General features: G+C 50.8%; 1 protein-coding gene and 1 non-coding gene across 2 annotated transcripts; one reads left to right on the plus strand and one right to left on the minus strand.

Annotated features, from left to right (window-relative positions):
- Positions 1-1,255: 1,255 nt before the first annotated feature.
- TLE7 (TLE family member 7) lies at positions 1,256-13,678 on the plus strand. Its single transcript, XM_008521356.2, has 10 exons — positions 1,256-1,624; positions 9,834-10,240; positions 10,358-10,380; positions 10,555-10,613; positions 11,144-11,356; positions 11,464-11,705; positions 11,905-12,046; positions 12,197-12,350; positions 12,900-12,973; positions 13,288-13,678. Exons 2-10 carry the CDS (start codon positions 9,930-9,932, stop codon positions 13,390-13,392), a joined length of 1,323 nt encoding a protein of 440 aa, XP_008519578.1. The 5' UTR covers positions 1,256-1,624; positions 9,834-9,929; the 3' UTR covers positions 13,393-13,678.
- A 4,538-nt stretch (positions 13,679-18,216) lies between these two features.
- Positions 18,217-18,289, minus strand: TRNAM-CAU (transfer RNA methionine (anticodon CAU)). The gene has a single exon. It is a non-coding gene; the product is annotated as a tRNA-Met (tRNA).
- Between the last annotated feature and the right edge of the window lie 2,355 nt (positions 18,290-20,644).

The raw sequence follows: 20,644 nt of genomic DNA on the forward strand, positions 1-20,644 counted from the left end.
CTTCTTTTATGAACTGCAACCTTAAGCCTGGGAGGGGCAGGATTAAATGAAGTCTCTCCCTCAGTCCGGGTCAGCATGTCGTGTCCCTGCAGTGCAGGGTGGTCTCCCATCCTGGCCTGTCATACCGGAAGGGCCCTCAGAGAACATCTGGTCCTGCCCTGTCCAGGTCAGGGGGAGAAATCGAGGCTCAGAGGAAAACATGACTGCTGCGGGGCACCCAGCAGGTCAGGGGAGAGCCTGGTGAGAGAGGCCCAAGCAGGACAGGGCTGGGAGGGCCCATGGGCTGGTGGAGGTGGCAAGAGGCTCAGTCCAGCTCCCCCTGGGCTGGTGGCCCTCTCCTGCTTGCCGTGGGCTGGGGGTTCTGAGAAGAGGCTTGTGGACTCCCCTCTGTCCTCTCTGCCTCTGAAGTCCCCACTCTTCCTCAGACCACAATCCCACTCTGTCTGCCCTCTCTGCTGACAGGAACTGAGGACGCTCATCCCCTTACACAGTCCACTCATTTCAGCCGAACGTCTGCCGCTCCCTTCCACGGGCCAGGCTTCGCCAAGCGCTGGGGAACCGGAGATGAGCAACCTCGGCCTGCCCCTCCGGGAGCTCCTGCTCCCCTTCCCCCAGCTCACAGGCCCCATAGCACCGCAGACCACGTGGTTCTCAGCAAATCCAGCACCTCCCAGGGCTCCAGCCCCAGGTCTCAGCCCGCTCTGGCGGCCCTGGGTCCTCCGCCTGCTGGCTGGCTGCCAGGCCCAGCCTGCCCCTGCTCCAGCTCTCCCTCCCACTGCTCCCCAGCCCGGGCCCCAGCAGGCTGGCCCCCCGCCCCGGTGGCTCCAGTGATCCTGAAGTGTGCCCCCCCCTCCCCCAGCCACTGAAATCCCACCCACGCTCAGCCCAAGCCCGGCCTCCAGGAAGCCCTCCCCGGCTGCGCGGCGCCTTTCTCGGCTGGCCTCCTCCAACGCGCCACTGTACGGTAAGGGTAAGGAGTAGTTCTGCCGCCGCGGCCGCGTGTCTGCCACTCGTCTTTGGCCTGGGAGCCCAGAGCCCACGTGCTCCCAGGGTGGGGCCCCGAGGCTCTGGATCCCCCCCGCGCGCCGTGGGGACCCCGTGGCGGCCTTCTGTGGCCGCCTCCCTCCCCGGGCGGCCTGGGGCGCGCGCTCGCGCGCTGGGACTCCCTTTTGGCCTCTGTGTGACGAGGGGCAGGGACGTCGGGCCTGCGCGTCCAGGGCCCTGAGACCTGCAACTTGGGCGGGGAGAAGCCATTAGGAGTCACTGGCCGCCAGCCTCGGCCTCCTGCTGCCCCTGGTGGCCAGTTCGCTCATTGCAGGGCAGGGGACGCCCGGCCCGCTCTCCCGCAGGGCGGGAAGGAAAGCACCACTGCAGGGAGCCTGCTGGGGTCCCCTCGGCCGCGGGAGGGCTCCTCTGCTCTGCTCCTGACGAGTGTCCCTTGAGCAGCGCCCTGGGGCAGTCGGGTCTGAGCTCTTGGTGGGAAAATCTCCCGTGGCTCCGCCGGGGTGGACGTGATCTTAGAGGGGGGCCTGCAGGGACCCCTGCCCGCCAGAGCTGGGCTGGGGCCGAACACCGCGCCCTGCAGGCCAGAGTCGGAGAGACGCTCATGCTCCCTCAGCTGGAGGTCAGTCCAGCGCATTGCAAACATTTCCTAAAAGAAGCGTAAGCTTTTTTCTTTCCCTAATGAAATCTGTCAGAGACCCATGTTGTAAACTCACCTAGGCAGAGCTGCTGTGGAGGACGGCGAAGAGGGGGCAGTTGCCAGCGGGCCCCTGAAAGTGAAGGGCAGGGGGCTCTGCTTAAAGGTCCCTTGGGAGGTAAGAAGTGGACCCAGGACAGAAATCGGCATGCAGGATTCAGAATCGAAGCGTTCCCTCGCAGGCCCGCGGGAGTGAGGTGGGTAGGAAGAACAAAACAAGATGGGGGACATGGACCCGCCACCGTGCTCTCCTGGGCAGGGTGTGTGGTAAGGAATGGTGAGGTGGGGGCTCCCCATGACTGGGCGGGAGGAAGAGAGAGGAAGCGCAGGGACCAGGTGAACAGGGAGGAGGGCCCTGGCCATGCCATGCGGTGTCCCTTCTACGCAGAGGGGCCCCCTCCCCCTTCACACAAACGCCACCTCCCTCTCGCTGGCTTCCCTCGTCTCCTTGTTCAGCACTGGGGCCCCTGCTCTGTGTCCTCCACCAGCTCTCTGCTCTCACCTCCATCTATTCTTTACCACTCTCTGCCCCCTCTACTTGGAGCTGCTGGTTTACCGGCTTGCCCTGTGGACCGCAAGCTCATTGGGGGTCAGCTGGTTGGGCCAGGCAGGACCTTGCTCATGAATTACTTCCACGGACGATGTCAGTCAATCAGTAAGGGAAGAAGTGTTTTGTGTTTGTATGGTTTATATATTTTCATCAACAACGGGCGTCCAGGTGGGTTCCCTGGGCGCTCAGGTTGAGAAAGAGAAGTTCCCGGGGTGGGGGAGCAGTACAATGGGCAGAACCATCAAGTGCGTTGGGCTGTGGGCTCAAATGTCTTACAGGGGAAGTTAGAATTGGGTTGCTCTCCAATTGCCCACCAGAGGGCGCTCCAGCCCCCAAATAAAGATCTGGAGCCTCATGTTTGAGGTCCGGCTCTGATCATGGAAACTCTGGCCTCAGTGTTCACCCGCCAGGTGCTGGGTTTCTCTCTCCCCTCAGTTGACTGTAGCTGGCTAGGGTCTCCGGGCAGGGGCATCTGCAGCTGGCTGGCTCTTCCCCGAGGGGAACAAGGTAAGGAAACCACCAGCTACACTGCCTGGGGTTTGCTGTATGAAGAGGAAGAAGGAGAAATGCTATTGGGACTTGCAAGGCCTCTAGCTCACGACACAGTCTTTTAATTTTTTTATTATAGTAAAATACACGTACCATAAAATTTACCATTTTAACTATTTTAAAGTGTATAATTCAGTGGCATTAGGTACCTTCACAATGTTGTGCACCCATCACCACTATCTAGTTTCAGAACTTTTTCATCATCGCAGAAGGAACCCATACCCATTATGCAGTCACTTCCCATGACCCACCCGCAGCCCCAGCCCCTGGAAACCATTAGTCTGCTTTCTGTCTCTATGGATTTGCCTATTCTGGATATTTCATGTAAATGGAATCATATACAGAATGTGGCCTTTGTGTCTGGCTTCTGTCACTTAGTGTAATGTTTTCAAGGTTCATCCACATTATGGCACGTGTCAATACTTCATTCCTCTTTATTGGTGACTAATATTCCATTTTATGGATATACCACATTTTGTTTATCCATCCATTGATGGACACTTGGGTTGTTCTCACCTTTTGGCTGTTGTGACCACTGCTATGAACATTGGTGTACAAATATCTGTTTGAGCCCTTGTTTTCGATTCTTTTGGGTATATACCTATGAGTGGAATTGCTGGGTCGTATGGTCATTCTGTGTTTAACTTTTTGAGGAACTGCCTAACCATTTTCCACAGTGGCTGCGCCATTTTACATTCTTATCAGCGATGTATGAGCATCCCAACTTCTCCACATCGTCACCAACATTTATTACTTTCTGTAGTTTTTCTTGTTGGTGTTGTATCCATCCTGGTGGGTAAGAATCGGTATATCGTTGTGGTTTTGGTTTATACGTCCCTAATGACTACTGACGTGGAGCATCTTTTCTTTTAACTGGTCTCCTAGACGCCGGTCCTTGCCCCTCCCCCAGTCCATCCACTGAAGAGCAGACTGAGTCCTATCAAAACACAAGTCTGATCACGTCTCCCCCAGGTCAGAACCCCTCAGTGTTCCCCACCACTCTCCCTGGAATAGACACACATCCCTGCCCCCACCCTCCGTCCCCACCACACACACCCCCCCTCTGCTCCAGCTCTGGAAAATTCTCCCAGTTACTGAAATATACTTCTCCAAACCTTTGCACCCACTGTTCTCTCTGCCTAGAGCATTCTCCTATGTTCTCCACCCCACTTCCCCCACTAACGCCTCCCATCCTTCTTGTCTCAGACCTCATTTGCCCCCCACGACCTTTCACTTCTGCATTGTGTGCCCCTTCTCTGTGCTCCCCTGTCACACCTCCCCTCCCCCATCATGTCGCTTTCCACTCTGATTTGTAATTGCCAGTTCAACTGTGGTTTCACCCTTAAGATTGAAACCCACAAGGGTCAGGGCCAGGTCTGTAGGTTCAGCCTTGTATCCTCAGAGCCCAGCACAGGGGTGGCTTGATGAAACTGTGCTGACTGGCCACTTGGAGGGAAAGGTGATGGGTGAGTAGGTGGATGCACAAATGTGTTTCATTGCTGTCCCAAGACCCGTTTGCCTCTCTTGCCCAGAAGCTCCTCCACTCTGGTTCAAACATCGTTGGTCCCACCACTTGGCCACATGCACCTGAATCTCAACCATGGCGTCACCTGGGTTCAAGCTGGGTGCCTCCAACCACAGACATGGCCAAGGGACAGTAAGGCCATATTGTCTCTTCCCATCTAGGTTATAAATTCCTTTCTACGCTGTGGTCGTTTCTCCTTTCCATCTTAAATGAAACTCCTTCTTCTGTGCCCTTGACCTCAGCCATTCCCAGGACCACAGGGGTCTTCCTCTGTCACTCTTGTTTCTTTCTCCCCAGTCTCTTTAATATCTCTCCCACCTGCTTCCCTCTACCCTCTGCTGATAACAGTGGCCCTGTGTCCCTTCTCTACAAAACCCTCTACTCCAGTGGTTTCCAACCTTAGCTCAGTTGGAATCACAGCGGGAGCTCTAAAAAAGTCCTGATGCCCAGGTGGCATCCTGCTAATTACATAGGAATCTCAGGGCTGGTGAGACAGGTACCTGAGCATCAGTACTTCTAGAGCGCTCAGGTTACTCTAAGTTGCCTCTGAGTTTGAGAACCACTGCTCTGCTTGGCTCTGCACCCCTATATTTTCTTTGACTCAAATGTCTCAGTTGAGTACTCTACACCCCCACTTCCGTTCTTCTCAGCGTCTGACAGTTCACTTCTTGGCAATCTAATGGCTAGTCCAAGAGTGCACAGAAACCACCCGCTCTAGGCTGCTGAAGCCAAATGGCCCTGTTCCTGTCCTCCCACTCCCATCTCCCTGCAGCCTGGTGGAGGGCCATGTCGGGCTGTACAGACCTGGCCTCAAACCCTAACTCCAGCACTTCCTTGCTGTGTTACTTTAAGCAAGTTACTTAAACTCTCTGAGCCTCAGTTTCCTTAATTGTAAACTTCCCTCCTGGGGCAATTATGAGAATAGGCTGTGATAATGCAGCAAATGCATGTCTAGTGTCCAACAATGCACCGTATTATGATCCAGACCCCATGTCCCTTCTGGAAACCCTCTCCATGGGCTGCCTCACTGACCACAGGGGTCCTCCCACTGGCCTCTCACCTCCCTTTTTCTTTCCTCTTCCTCAGGCCCCTAAGAATTGCTAACCCTTAATGAGCACTTGCTTGAAACCTGGTATCCTCAGAGCCCTATTAACCTCCAGGTCTGACCACAGCTTTAGGCAGGATGTAATCTTGTTGTCTCCATTTAACAGATGAGAAAACTGGGGACAGGCTGGCATCCTGTGAAAGCTCATACTGCTTGGAAGTAGCAGGCCTGGGTTTCAAATCAGGGCAGTTTGACAGGGCTGGGCTCCTCCCCACTGTGCACACTGCCTCGTGCCGAGAGAGGCCCAGGCTCTGTCCTGGACCCTCTGCGTTCCCTGAAACCCTTTCTGGGTGTTGCCAAGCTCCGAAATTTCATAGACTTAGATAGGAAAGGTAAAACAGTGAAGCTTCTAGAAGAAAACAAAGGAGCACATCTTCATGATGTTGGGGGTAACAAACATTTCCTAAATAAGACTCAAAAAGAATTAACCTTAAAAGAAAAGATAAACTGGATTGAGTTAAAATTAAGAACTTCTATTCATCTGAAGACACCATTTAGAGAGTTAAAAGGCAAGCCACAGATCGGTAGAAGACATATGCAATACACATGTGTGACAAAGGATTCCTATCTAGAATCTGGAAAGAACTCCTCTGATTCAGTATGGCCCTCACAAACGTATTTTTAAAAATCATATAGGCCTGGAGTTGGATCCTAGTTCTTCCGCCTGTTTAGTGAGATCTTGGACAAGTCTCTGCAAGGTTCTGACCCCCTGAATTAATTCACATATTTCCAAACTGGGGATAAAATCCATGCCTGTATGCTTCACTGTTATGTTTCCTGTGAGAATCAAAAAAGAGACAATTTACCAAAACTGGATCGTGTTGCAGATAGGGAGTTGTGTGTATATCATCACCTCCTCCCCCCTCTCAAACTGGAACTCCCCAAGGACTTGGGCCAGGCCTCAGCCTGATCTCTGGTCCCTGAAACCATGTTCAGAGTACATGGGAGCATATATTTGATACATGAATGGGCAGGGAAGAGCATTCCTGGATGGGGGGACAGCATGAGTGAAGCATGAGGGTGGAAATGTACAGTCCGCTACATTGGGAGTCGGGTTAGGGTACAATCAGGTACAATTATCTAGAAGGCCATAGGCAGCCATAAACATTTGGAGGAGAGAGGTGTATAAATGAGGGGGAAGAGTGATAGAGAGACAAAGAACTTTAGAGATTGGAGATCAGGGTGGTAAAAGATTTCTCTCTAAGCGGGCAGTCATTTCAGGACTTTCACTTCAAAATAAGTTGGCCAATGAATGAGAAAGAAACCAGAGACGAAGAGAGAGTGCATTCAATGGGAGGGGTGGGCCAGGGGCAGGAGGTGAATGGGTGGAGCAGAGAGGGAGCTGGTCCATCTTTACCACCTCTCCCCTCCTGCCAGAAAGGGGCCATCAGACAGAGAGGGCAGGCAGTGCTTCTCAGACGGGGACCCCAGACCAGTAGCAGCAGCATCTCCATCACTCTGGAACTTGTTAGGATGATACAAGGTCTCGGGCTCCACCCCAGACCCACAGAATCAGAACCTCTGGGGGTGGGCCCAGCACTCTGTTTTCATAAGCCCTCCAGGGGATTCTGACCAGTGCGCAAGTTTGAGAACCACTGGATGAGAGCCGCAGGAAAGCCAGGCTTCCCTGGTCTTCACTTTCAGAGACACTGGCTAAAGATGAAAGATCACAGAGCTGGGCTTGTTCAAGCCAGAACAGCGGGAAGAAAAGGCAAAGAGACCCCTCCTCCCTGCCATAATCACCCATATTGGTGTCAGCCCAAAGCCAGGCTTCAGGAGCAAAGAGAATTCACCCAGAGATGAGAATCTGAAACGGCTCTGGGTGCAGCTCAACCCAACTCTCCATCTTTGTGCAAACACTGGCTCTTGTGGGGCGGCGGGAACCCAATCCAAAGACTTATCCCCCTAAAAATTTCTCACTCCGTCTTGCCTCCTGCCATGAATTTACTTGGGAGATCCCCGTCTGTCTCACCCTTCATTCAAGGACGCAAGGGAGAATCGGAAACGGCAGCCCAGCAGTGGCTCTGCGGTAGGTTGTGGTTGTGGCCACGCCCGGTAGTTGATGGGCCATTCAGGCCTTGAACACCTGACACAGGTTCCGACCCAGGCCTTGATTATCAGTTAGGCTCAAGTTTAAAAATAGCAGCACTTCCGGGCAGGGGGCAGTGCCTGGTGTGGAAGGGAGGGTCCGGGGCTGGGGGAGCGGGGTTCCCAGCACCAGCTGGGGCTCAGCTCTGCTGACTTCCCTTCTCCTTCTGCCTTCAGAGGTGAGTTTCATGCCAGGGGGGATTGGTGAGTGCTTATCTAGCCGGCAGGGTGAACCCCCAGTACCAGCACTTTGTGTTGAAGGTCAGGAAAGAGCTGCCTTCTGAGGGGAGGGGTCTCTGTGTTCCCAGCTCTAGGGATAGACCTGAGGGGCAGTCGGTGATATTAACCCTTCCTTCTGTTCTTTCTGGGAAGCGTTGCCTTATTATTAGGGTAAAATCCCGGTTAAATGGCCTCACTTTATACTTTACCCAACCCCCAGCGGGAGCCGGGGCGGCTTGCCAGTCCCCTTCATACTGGGCTGGGAATGTGTTTGCCCTGGGCCTTCACCGTCACCAGGGCCCAGCCAGCCCTGGGGTCCCGGTTAAAGGAGCCCGATGCGGGTCAGGACGAATTTGTTAAATTATTTAAACAAGTAACTAAGAATCACGAGGACCCAAAATGGTAAGTGGGATGAGAAGATGAGAAAGAAAGGACTTGGCTGAGAAAAAGCCTCAAGGTCCAACAACTTTTAATTTAGGTTCAAATAGCCACAAATATGCAAAAACTATCCCAAGTTCTGCAGTGACAAATCTCCCTTTCCTTCTTCCTTCCTGTTTGCCAATTTCCATTCCTAATTTCTTATGTGCATATAAACATATGCAAAGATGGGTTCTGATTTCCATCCTTTTACACAAAAGCTGCATATTATGCATAGTTTTCTGAACCTTGAATCCTCGCCTCCCCCCATTAACACACTTTGGAATTTTCCATATCCATGCATAAGTGTCCTGTTATTTTTAACAGTCGTGTAGTATTCCACTTGATGCATCCACTGTAACTGATGTCACCAGTCCCCTCCTATGGCCATTGGGTTTCGTGCGGTCATCGGCTATCACAACAATGCTGTAATACTTCAGCTTATGCATGTATTATTTTGCACATATTCAAGGGCACCTTTAAGATGAATTCCTAAAGGTGGAAGTGCTAGGTCAGAAGGTAGCTGCATTTGTAATTATGGTGACTATGGCCTTCCTTCCTACGATGGGGAGGTGGGAAAGGAGGCTGCTTAGAGCTAGACAGGGCAGGATTTGAACCTCTTCTCTGTGCCTTCTAGCTATTTGCTTAACCGTTCTGAACTTCAGCTTTAAAAAATCTGTAGCATGTGGCCCACACAGTTGTGAGGATGAAATAGGATCAGCTGTGTCAAGTGTTTGGTTCAGGGCCGCACACACAGCAAGAGCTCAGAAAATTGGAGAGGAGTGGAGTCTGGTGATGCAGCTGCCCCCTGTGTCTTCCCAAGGGCAGCAGTCTGGGTTCCCGGGCTATCTGCTGGAGCATTCGGGGAGACGGGGTGTCTGGGAATTGAGGATTGAGCCTGGTCCTCAAGGCATTGGTTGCAATTGGAAGATCCCCTCTCTAGCCCCACCCACCACTTTGTCCCCAAGGCTTCTGATGTGCTCTGTAATGGAACGCTGGTCCCCCCAGGGCCTTTCTAGGGCTCGCTCTTGGGTTTCCTGAAGGAAGGCACGTGGTCTGCCTTAAATCCTCAAAGCTCTGGTCCCTGGCACAGTCCCACAAATAAACACACTCTCTGCCATTTATTGAGTGTTGGCCGCTAGCTTTATATAGTTCTGAGTCCTCGACATGGTGGTTCCATTTGGTTCTCAGAATTATCCCACAGGGTAGGAAAGATTAATATCACCACCGGCCAACCTCTTCATCATTGTGCAACCTCACCCCATCCTCATGGAACCTCACCTTCACATGACCTCTTCGAGTTCTTCCTCGCTGTCCCCTCAAGGGGGCAGGAGACCCCGTGATGTGTGTGGAGTTTCCTGCTGTCTTCCTGTTTCATTGACACACGGGATGAGCTCTCATTTGAAAAGTACACAGCCAGATGGAAGGGTGGGTTTGATTTTGTAGGACCGGAAATACAGTCTGTGTGTCTAGAAGGAAAAATATAACGCCTGGTACTAACATCTCAAAGTGTCTGTGTGAGACTTCCGCCCTTAACACTATCGCTGCCAACGTTTAGTATAAAAAGTTAGTCGGCAACCAATCTTTTGAACCCTCTCACCAAGAGAGGTGCTCTCAGACCCTTCTGGATAGACCCCACAGTGCATCTGCATATCTGCATCCTTTCTCTTTTTTGCTACAGGGGATCAGGACAAATTGGGACCCCAGGATCCGTTTGACGGGCTTCTATCTCAAACCCTAGAACCGGGTGGCTCAGGCATATCCTCGATCTCTGAACATGAGTGGAGAGAAGGAAGAGGACTCCTTCGGTATACTCAGAATTTATGATGAACCAGAGGAGAGGAGGAATGTGCCAGAAAGCTCTGGAATTGCCTCTCTGCATGAGCATCCAGCACAGTCCCAGCTGTATGGGGTGTATGGTACGCCCCCGCCATCCCTGGGCCCCCCGATGCAGCACAGCCCGGTGTATCAGGAGATGAGCTCCATGACTCCGCAGCAGTGGGCCCTCCAGACCCTGGACAGGTCTGAGCTCCAGGCCGGTTGGCTCTCTGAGGCGGAGCCAGGGGAAGAAGCCGAGTTCAGCCCCAGGTGGGTCTCACTTGAACCAGACTGGTGGAGGGCGGCGCACCGTCCTGGGGAGAGGGGATTCTGGCACGGAGCTCCATTCACGCTGTCTCCTTCCTCTCCCCTCTCCATTTTTCATAGCGTCCTACCAGGATCCGAGTTTGGTAAGTCCCAGCTGGGATGGTGTGGCAGGGAGGGTGGTAGCCCAAAGCTGGGCCTGAGATGGGGGACCAGGAACGAGGCCTTGGTGTCTGGAGCACAGCCTTCTCCCCGAATGCTGGGTCTCTTGCTGCCAGAGGCCGTCTCTGTGAGCGCTGGGTGTTGATGTTTCCCTGCAGGCCAGCCTTGCTCTTCGCCGCCTCCCAGTGAAGAAGTCTTATCATTCCTCAGAGCAATTGTAAGGGTCTTATTTTTTTTTTTTTAACTTAGAATCTTTCCCTTCCCCTTTACCCCCCAAACAAGAAGCTAGTGGGAAGAAGGAGAGGGCGTGTGTTGTGTCCACACTCTCATTCTTTCTCTTCTAAGTGGTGGGTGTCCTGTGGCTCCCAGCTTCTTTTGAACGAGGCTGCCATCCATCCTTCTCCCACCACCAATCTGTAGGGTCTTCAGCTCACAGTGTCACTTCTCCTAGAGCTGTGTCCTAGGGGACTCTGAACCAGCCTCTGTTCCCATTGCTGGCTGGTGCTCAGAATTGTCTCAAACCGTGGCCCTGTTTGTCAAGGAGGGAAACGTGGGCACATCTGGGCTAGTGCAGAAGGATGTCAGTGGTCTGGGGACCCCAAATGAGCACTGTTCTGCCTAGGAGTCAAGAGCTGTTCGATGAATGGTTAGGAATTTAGTCAGAGGACGGGGCAGGCTGTCCCCTGTGAATGATGATAGGCCAGGGCTACGACCGTTTCAGGGCCACCCACCTTCTCCTCTCCCCAGCCTCCCATTCCAGATGAAGTGGTGGTCAGGCAGAGGACCCCACGTGAATCCTGGAAGGTTGGCAGACTCCGCCACGGAAAGAAAGTCTATGCCATTGCCATCGGCGGCTCAACTCACCACGTGTACACGTGTGGCCAGGGCTACATCAAGGTGTGGGATGCGAGTGCTCTGCATGCGTGGGACAAGGCTCCTCAGGCCCAGCTGAACTTTCAGGTGAGGGGTGTTCCAGAAGGGCTTGGGGACCCAGACATGACATCTGTCATGAGACTCGGAGCCCGTGCTTTGAGGAGGTGACACAAGAATGTAAACCTTTCCTACAGGACCATCAGAACTGTGTCCTCACTTGCAAGCTGTTCCCCGATGAGCAGAGCCTGATCACCGGGGGTCTGTCCCGGACCCTGACTCTTTGGGATCTGGCACCCACACCCCGCATCCGGGCACAGCTGGCCTCCACAGGCCCCGTGTGCTATTCCCTGGCCATCTCCTCCAATGCCCAGATCTGCTTGGCTTGTTTCAAAGGATTTGTTGAGATCTGGGATTTGCAGAACCAAATCTTGATCAGGTAAGACCTGGGGGAGGGCTTCATGGTGAGGCCTTTGGCAAAGCATGTGTCCCCTTCTGGACCCCGCTTTCCCCTCTGTGCAGTGGGACTAGGTGAGTCAGTGTGGAGAATATATCTGGGGTCCTCCTGGGGGCATCCTGGGCCTGAAACTTCCAGGGGTCCCACCAGTGCCTGACCTTTTGAGTTGTTTTCCCACCAGGAAGCACGAAGTCCCTGAATATGGGTCCCGATGTGTGGACATCGTCGGCAATAAGTTCTGGACAGGAGGTGAAGACACCAACCTGTACTCCTGGGACCTGAGGAGCTACCAGAAGCTGCAGCAACACGATTTACAGCATGAGGTGCCTGGTCAGCCACCACTGGACTGAGTGCAGTCCCCAAGGACTGGGAGTTGTGGGTGCCCGCAGGAGCAGGGTCTGAGTTTGAAGAGGTGGGCATGAATGATGGCACTGGCAGCCTGGAGCGCTGACTCCAAACCTCCTTCCACACAGATCCTCAGCATCACTCACGACCCCAGTGAGGAATGGATATTAGTGGGCTTGAGAACCAGTGACATCATAATCCTACACTCGCACCGGAAGGAGAAGTTTAAGGCTGTCATACATAAATACATCCACCACCACAACCTCAAGTTCGCCTCCTGTGGTGAGTGAGGAGCCAGGTGACACCTGGGGGTGTCCCGTCACGCTACAGGGTGTCCACTCACCTGTAGAGTCTTGGCCCAGCCAGATTTCAGACTCTTAATTCCTCCCTCTCCAGCCCCAACACTAGGAGACCCAGGCATCCACTTTCCTGCTGTTCTCACCTCTGTGTCTGCTTCCTTCCCCCCACAGTGTTTCTCCCTCTTGGAGCCTGGCCACCTTTCCGATCTCCTTTCCCCAATCACTCCCTCTCCTTTTCTGGCTCTGGCTGTGATGGTAGCTTCCCACACAGAACGGCAGCCTGAAGACGTGGCAGGTGGAGGAGGCATGGAGCCCCACCTGGTTGTACTAGTGTTCACGGATACTTACCAGGATCCTGTTTGTGGCAGGAGGGTGGGGGTGCACGAGGGAATGGTTTGGGTCATGCCTCTGATTTTTACAGATGGGAAACTGAGGCAGAGAGTTGCCCTTTCCCCAGTGGAGTCTGGAACAGAGCTGGGACTGGAGCGCAGGCCCGGTCTCTGGCCTTTTCCATCTGTCTTTCCTTCGCCAGGGAGCTATTTTGTGAGCACTCTGGACGAGTCGATCCACTGCTTGGCCGCACCTTCTCTGCAAAGGTTGTTTCAGGTACTGGAAGGCGGGATGCATAAACCTAGGCACTTGCAGCTTATGGCCCCAGATCTCAGTTCTCAGGTCCCGGAGATAGTGCAGGAAAATACCTCTGAGGTGGCATCCAGGCCCATTTAATAGTTCAGGGGGAATGATGACCCAAGGTCTTATGAACTCGTGGTCTCTACCTTGAGCCCCCTAAGACCCTCCCTGTCTCCAGACCGAGCCTCAGGTCTACGCTGAGCTTGAAACAGCCTTAAATGAAGCCTTCACACTCTGGCCCAAGCCTGGCCCCTGTATTTGTCTCTCTTTTGGCCCCTCTTTCTCTCTAGGTAGAGGAGTCTACAGAAATCCTGTGTTGCGATGTGTCCTCTGACAACCAGTATCTGGTCACGGGCTCCAAGAACAGTGCCACAGTTTACAAGCTCTTGTATTGAAGGCTGCGTGCCATGGTCCTGCTGGTGAAGACCCAAAGAAGGCCAGCATGGTGAGAGGATGCCCATGGGGTGCTGGACAGTTCCAACACCTCCCACATGTCCACCTTATCCTCGATGGCTGGTCATCTGTCGGTTCCGCCCCCCAACACACACACCCAGCCTGCCCTCCCAGGTTTTTATTATATGGCTTAGGGATTTTTCCTTTGTTATTTTTCTCCACTGATTTCTGGGTTTGGGTGGGGAAACTAGCCTTTATATTAATAAAATAGAAAAACGGAAACCAAAATAGCCTACATATGCGACCAGTTCCTTCAAATAAACTCATTGTGATGGATTGTGGCTGCCCCCGTTCAGCAAGTTGCAGGGCAGGGAAGGAATTTCAGACCAGACTTAGTTTTGTTTGTAACTTTTTTTGGGGTCAGAGAATTCGTGGAATCTTAAGAAAGCTCACGAAGAAATGCATGTACGTGTAAAAACTTTCAGATCGTATCAGGGAATCGGCAGACCAACAACACTCAACTCTTGGCCCGGGTTAAGACTGCATGAGTTGGTCTAACCGTATCCTGAGGAAAGAGTCTCTCCTCCTTTTAGCTTCCTACTCCACGATACTTCGCTTTATCTGTCTTTCAAAGCCCTGGTCCTAATTCTGGCATTTGGTACCAGTCAAAAGCTGTTCTCTCTGCTTCAGGGCAGCTTCCTCATACTTGAGGATGTGATGATGTAATATTTTGTCTGGTCTTCTCCAGGCTGAACAAGCCCCAGCTCCCGAAATCAAGCCATATAGGCTTGCTCTCTAGTCCTCTTCCGTCCTGCCTCCTCTTTGCATGGCTGAGACAGCTAGCTGTCCACTACCATTTGTAGCTTAGAGTTGTCACCAGAAGGAGACCGCAAGGCCAGGGACCCAGAGTCCCATCCTTTGCATGGAGATATTGTTGGGAACATAGTTCTTGCCGAAGGGTCACAGGTCAAGAATGTGTCTCGTTTCTGGGCCAAGGCTAAAGGAGTAGGCGTGTCCCCTCCAGGTTCTCTGTCCCCTTCTACCAGCTCAAGGCAAATGGTGTGGATGCCCTAGGGGGTTGCAGAACCACCAAGTGGAAGCATCCTGTGTCCGAGAATCAAACGTGGAGAAAAGGTGCCCGCTTCGGTCTATTGTGTGAAAGAGGAATAAACTTGTCTTTGAGCTGTTAGACATTTTGGAGTCTATTTGTCACTACAGCCCTGGAAACAGCAAACTTAAAGAGCCAGATAGGAAACATTTCAGGCTTTGCCATATGGTCTTTGTCCCAATTACTCAGCTCTGCTGCTGTAGCATGAAAGCAGCCATAGACAATACATAAACGAATGTGTGTGACTGTGTTCCAATAAAATTCTATTTCTAAAGGCACAGTGGGCCAGATTTGGTCTGCTGCTGCAGTCTGCTGACCCCTGCTGTAGCCAGGCTGCCTCTAAAGAATATAAGTAATTAGCATCCACTTAAACATGATACAGGGGGTGGAGGCCAACAGTAGATCTAGCCTACTGGGTTAGTAACAAACAGACTCCAAAAGTTATAACAAGTGTCCATTGATGGATGAATGCATAGACAAAATGTGATTTTATATTTATAATGGGATATTATTCAGCCATTAAAAGGAAGGAAATTTGGACACATGCTACAACATGGATGAATCTTGAAGACATTATGCTAAGTGAAATAAGCCAATCACAAAAGGGCAAATACTGTATGATTCCACTCACACGAAGTACTTAGGTCATTCATAGAGTCAGACAGTAGAATGGTGGTTACGAGGGGCCATGAGATAGAAATGGTAGGTTACTGTTTAGTGGGTACAGAGTTTCCGTTTTGCAAGATGAAAAAAGTTCTGGAGATGGATGGTGGTGATGGTTGCACAAGAATGTGGATGGACTTAATGCCACTGACCTGTACACTTCAAAATGGTTAAGATGGTAAATTTTATATTATGTGTATTTTACCCAATTGCAAAAAGAAAGCTAGGGGATTATAAAGATCAAATTCAGAATAGTGGTGATCTCTGTGGGGGGAAGGTAGAGAAACTGGATCAAAAAGGGATAAAAAGGGAATGTGAACTCTATCTGCAATGTTTATTTCTTCAAAAATAAAGTTCATCAAATTAAAAATGAGTGCTTCAAAGGAGACCATCAAGAAAGTGAACAGACAACCCACAGAATGGGAGAAAACATTTGCAAATCATCTATCTGGTAAGGGACTTATATCCAAAGTATATAAAGAATTCTTACAACTCAACAATAAAAAGACAAGTAAACAGTTCTTAAAAGGGCAAAGGATTCAAATAGACATTTCTCCAAAGAAGGTATACAAATGGCCAACGAGTACAAGAAAAGATGCTTAAGGCCATTAGGGACACGCACATCCTCACAGGGCAGTAACACTGCACAGCTGCTAGGACAGCCAGACTGAAAAAGACAGACAATAACAAGTGTTGATGAGGATGTGGCGAAATTGGAACCCCTATGCTTTGCTGGTGGGATTGTAGATGGTGCAGCTACTTTGAAAAACAGCTTGGTGGCTCTTCAAAACTCTAAACATACAGTTATCACATGACCCAGCAATTCTCCTCAGATGTATGTGTCCAAGAGAACTGAAAGCAAAGGAGATGAGTTGAGAGGGTAATAATTGGCAGTGGTAATGTAAAAGAATTCTAAAATATTTTCTGGAAAGAAGGTAAAAGTAATAGTAGTCTTGATAAGTCAAGTAGTTGTAGTGTTGTAATTTCTAGGTTAATTACTAAAAGAATATTAAACCAGGGTACAGCTTCCAAACTAACAGAGGGAAAATACTGGAATAACAGAGTATAAGAAGGTATAATAATATTAATTAATTTTTTAATTTATATTTATGATTAATATAATTTTATTAACTCTTAATTAAACAATTACATTGTTTAATTTGATATTAATCTATTATTAATATAAATAAAATTATATGCTAATAACAATAATAAAGCCACCCAAAAGAAGAGAAGAAACACAACAACAGGCAGAACAAAAGGAACAACCTGTTAGAATGGGAGACGCAGATCCAAATATGTCAGTAACTGTATTAAATATAAATTTAATTGTTACATGCAACGCATATTCTGTAAAAAAATTAAATTCTTACATTTTAAATTTGTATTACATTAAAAGGAAAAGTTAAATAGAAGAAATTAAATTTAAAATTATGTTAAATTAAAAATTAAATGTAAATTAAAATTAAATTACATTTAAATTATATTAAAGGTAAAAACTATTAAATGTAAATATACTAAATGTAAATCAGTAATTATATTAAATGTAAATAAAATTAAATGTAATTATATTAAATATAATTAAGATATATTAAATTAAAAGTATATTAAATCAGTAATTATATTAAATATTCCTATTAATCTGTAGAGATTATCTGACTGGATTAAAGAAATCTCAAGTGGATCTGTTTCAAAGAGATATTAAAACAGAAGGATACAGAAAGTATGAAAATACAGAACAGAAAAAGATGCTTCACGTACAAACTAAATCAAAGCAAGCTGATGATATTGTGTTATTGAAGCTCCTATACCCTAAGACAAACGGCAGTATTTGTGATAAAGCGAACGCTTCATAAGTGTTCAAGTTCAGTTCTCCAGGAAGATAGAATTCTCTTATGCATTTATTACTGTAGCCTCAAAATATATAAAGAAAAATTGACAGAATAGACAAATCTCTCTTTCTCAGTAACTAATAGTTTAGACAAAAAATAAGACTATAGACGATTAAATAATATAGATTTGAATAACATGATTACAAAACTTAGTGCAATGCATACAACCCCTATAGAATACATACTTTTTTCCACGTAAAGTATTTACAAAACTTGACCATATACTGAGCTATACATTTCAGAGGATTTAATTCTGACAGTATATTCTATGACCACAATGCAATTAAAATACAAATGAATAACTCAAAGAAAACTAGAAATTTCCCTATTTCGGAAATTAAGAAATATACTTCTAAATAACTAATAGAGACTAAATCACCAAGTAATTGGAAGCTATTAAGTTGAAGGATTCAGGGGCCGCCCACGGGGCCTACCGGTGCGCTCTGCTTCGGCGGCCGGAGTTGGGTTCCCAGGGGCGGACCTACACCACGCCACGGCCATGCTGTGGCCCCAACCCACACACAAAGTAGAGGAAGACTGGCACAGGGGACTCTCTCTCAGCAAAGGAAAAAAAAATGGAAGGATTCAGTCAAAGCCATGGTTAGAGCTTGGCCATCCCTAGGTCATCAGTGCCACGCCCCACCTTGCTCTCCCGGGCCACGTGGGGACCAGCACTGACTGCCCAGATCTTCCTGGCTCTTGAAAGCCGGGTCTGGAATGGAGCGAGGACAGGGTCCTCGCAGACAGCGGAAAAAGACCGTGGAGACACAGCCTTGCTCCGAGTAGAGGAAGCTGGGTGAGGAGGATCGGAGGTGGCTGGGAGACAGATTTTCACGGATGTTGCAAAAGGAACTGAACCGCACGGCAACGCTGGGGCCATTTCCCCGCAGTCGCGCAGCCACCGCACGTTTTCTCACTTGCGGGCTTTCATTCTTGGGAGAGGGGACAATGGTCATTCCTCGGGGATGCGGCTTGAGTTTCTTTTATTACGAGGGAGGTCGAACGTTCCGGGTGCGGACCTAAGCATTTACTTCCAGATCCTCCAGCAGCAACCTCCGTCCCGCTGTGGGGGGCATCTCTCTACCTGCCCCGCCCACCCAGCCCCTAGGCATCATCGTTGAGCCTTCTGCTTTGATACACAGCGGAGCACAGCAAAACACCCGTGCCCTCTCTGAGGCTCGAACTCAGGACCTTCAGATTATGAGACTGACGCGCTGCCCACTGCGCTAAGAGGGCCGCTGGAAACACCACCCTTGTTATCACTAAAGGAAATATGCCTGCAGCCCCTTCCGTTGGCCGAGCCATCTCCGGAGCGTCGGTTTTTCCGGGTACAGATCCAGCGGGTCCCCAGCATCTCGCAGACCCGTGCGGACACGTGGGGACATTTGGGGACACGTAGGGAAGGAGGGTTGCTCTTCCGGGAGAGGAGCGGTCTCGGCGGAGGGACGTGCTCCGGCTTTCCGGAACGCAGCCCGTGCGGACCCGGATCCAACGCGGTGGGTCCGGAGAGGAGGGGCCGCGGGGGCAGGGGTGGTGCGGCCGCGCGCTGCTGCAGGGTGGGCTGCAGGGTGGGCTGCAGGAGGCGGCGCCGACCGCGCGAGGGCCCGGAGGGGACGGCCCCGCGGGGTGCCCGCCGGCGAGCCCGGCTGCGGCGAGGACGGGGGCGCTCGGAGGCTGCGGCTAGTGGCCGTCCGGGTGGAGGGCGCCCGTCCTGACGGCGACCGTCGCTTGAGCGCGCGGGCGATGAGCTCAGGCTCCGTTGCTGACAAACGGCGCGTGTCGGGGTGGACGGAGGCTGCAGGGGGCGACATCGGCTGCGCTGGGCGTCCGGGGGCGCCCCTGAGCGAGGGTGGGGAGGGCCCTGGGGCGCAGGGGCCGGGGAGGGGGCGAGATAAAGAGGAGAGAGGGGCTGCGAGGAGTTTAGGACGTGAAGTCTCCTGGTTGGGGGTGGGGGTGAGGTAGGAGAAGGGAGAGAAGATTCCAGAAGACTCTTGGATGTGAATTCAGTAGGAAGAGGGAAGCAAGAAACTATAGTTACCTTGGACTTTCCAGCTTATTCGTTCATTAAACTCTGCATTTTTGTTTTCTCTTTCAAATAATTTTGCTTCTTCATTATAGAGGGGCATCTCATCTTGCAGCGCAGAAGAGCAGCATTCCCTCTCAGGAGGGTTTCAAATCTTATTGGTGCAAGAGGGCAGGCTGCATGGATGGATGGATGGGCAGAACATAACCGTGTCTAAGACGGCCTTCCTTCCCTACCCCTTCAGGGAAATTTCTGCTGCCCCGAAGGGATGGCCACCAAGGAATCAGTATCCCATCCCATTTACCCAACGTTTACTATGGAATAGGATGACTGCCTTGGATTTGCCAGTTTATTCATTCTCTCTGCCCCTGTGGAATTCTTGTTTTCGCCAGGGTAACACTGTATTTTCATATCTGGTCAGATGAGTCCCTCACGCCACTTGCTCCTTTCAGCGTTGTGGTGCTCAATTGGAAACAAGTTTCAAGTCAACTCTTGTACAGCTGTTTACACTGATTCCCTCTTTCTTCTCCGACTTTCTGGGGGCATTTAGTGACTGTAGTGCATCCTCTGGTTCTGGTTGTCTTAATTTTTCCCTGCATGTCAGTGCCGTCTCCTCCATTGACTGCATCCAGGCTTGAGTGGCTCCTCATTGCCTTTGGGGCAATATTCCTCCGGGCCCTGCGATGATAGGGCTGACCCTTAGCCTCCCAGCCTTGAATGGGAGCCCATTTGGCTCCCTTGGCTGGATGAGACTGGTCCTGCCCTGTCCTGCAGACCCATCCAGAGCCTTCTGGCTTCCCAGCCTTTGCTCCTGCCTTCCTCTCATCTGCCCACTCACCCTAAGCTGATGTCAGTCGTGCGCAAAGTCCCTCCTTCCTGGGCTTCTCTTGCACACGGCCCAGAACTAGCAGAGAAGGTTTCTTTCTCTATCACTTCCTTGCATGTTTACTCTTCTTCTGAGATGATTTCTCTTTCCTCGGGCAGAGGTTGGTTTGGAATTTTCTGGACCCTCTACAGCAGGTACACAAGAACTAGTTTTAGCTTATTGATTTCTGACACGTGCAGGCTGTAGACAGGCCTATATAAGACTTGGATATCTGGGGGTCCAACGCTGGGGTTGGGTGTGTGAAGCTGGATGAGTGATGAGAGCTGCAGGAGATGTGGCCAAGGCCAGAGAGGGAGGACCTGAGAAAGAGGCAGCTGCAGTTGGGGAGGGGGGCATTGTAAAGAGTCGGACGTTGGAGACCCCCTAGGACTTGGATAGGCAGAGAGCATGGTGCTGACGGGAAGAGCAGGCACCAGGCGATGTGAAGGGAGGCGCTGGCCCTGCTTTCTCTCTTTCCCCCGGAGTTTGTTACCATCTTCGTCATTACAGAAATCTTTCCCTCCTCACATTGAGCTCAGAGGACATGTCCACCACTAATGACTCCCTCCATTCTTTAGTTGGCGTTCCGTCCTCCCCCTTGTTCCCGCTCTCCAGCCCTCTGCTCACCACAGATTGTGTCTGAGACACCCAACAAGTCATCAACTTTATGCGGACAGACAGGGTCATCTTCTCAGACTTCTGT

This window comes from Equus przewalskii, chromosome 3, assembly GCF_037783145.1.
Source record: "Equus przewalskii isolate Varuska chromosome 3, EquPr2, whole genome shotgun sequence".
NCBI classification, from domain to species: domain Eukaryota; kingdom Metazoa; phylum Chordata; class Mammalia; order Perissodactyla; family Equidae; genus Equus; species Equus przewalskii.

Coding starts and splice junctions, on each gene's coding strand:
- TLE7 (XM_008521356.2), top strand. CDS start 9,930: ATGAGTGGAGAGAAGGAAGAGGACTCCTTCGGTATACTCAGAATTTAT. Junction 10,614..11,143: donor TATCATTCCTCAGAGCAATT/GTAAGGGTCTTA, acceptor TCCTCTCCCCAG/CCTCCCATTCCAGATGAAGT. Junction 11,706..11,904: donor CAGAACCAAATCTTGATCAG/GTAAGACCTGGG, acceptor TTTTCCCACCAG/GAAGCACGAAGTCCCTGAAT.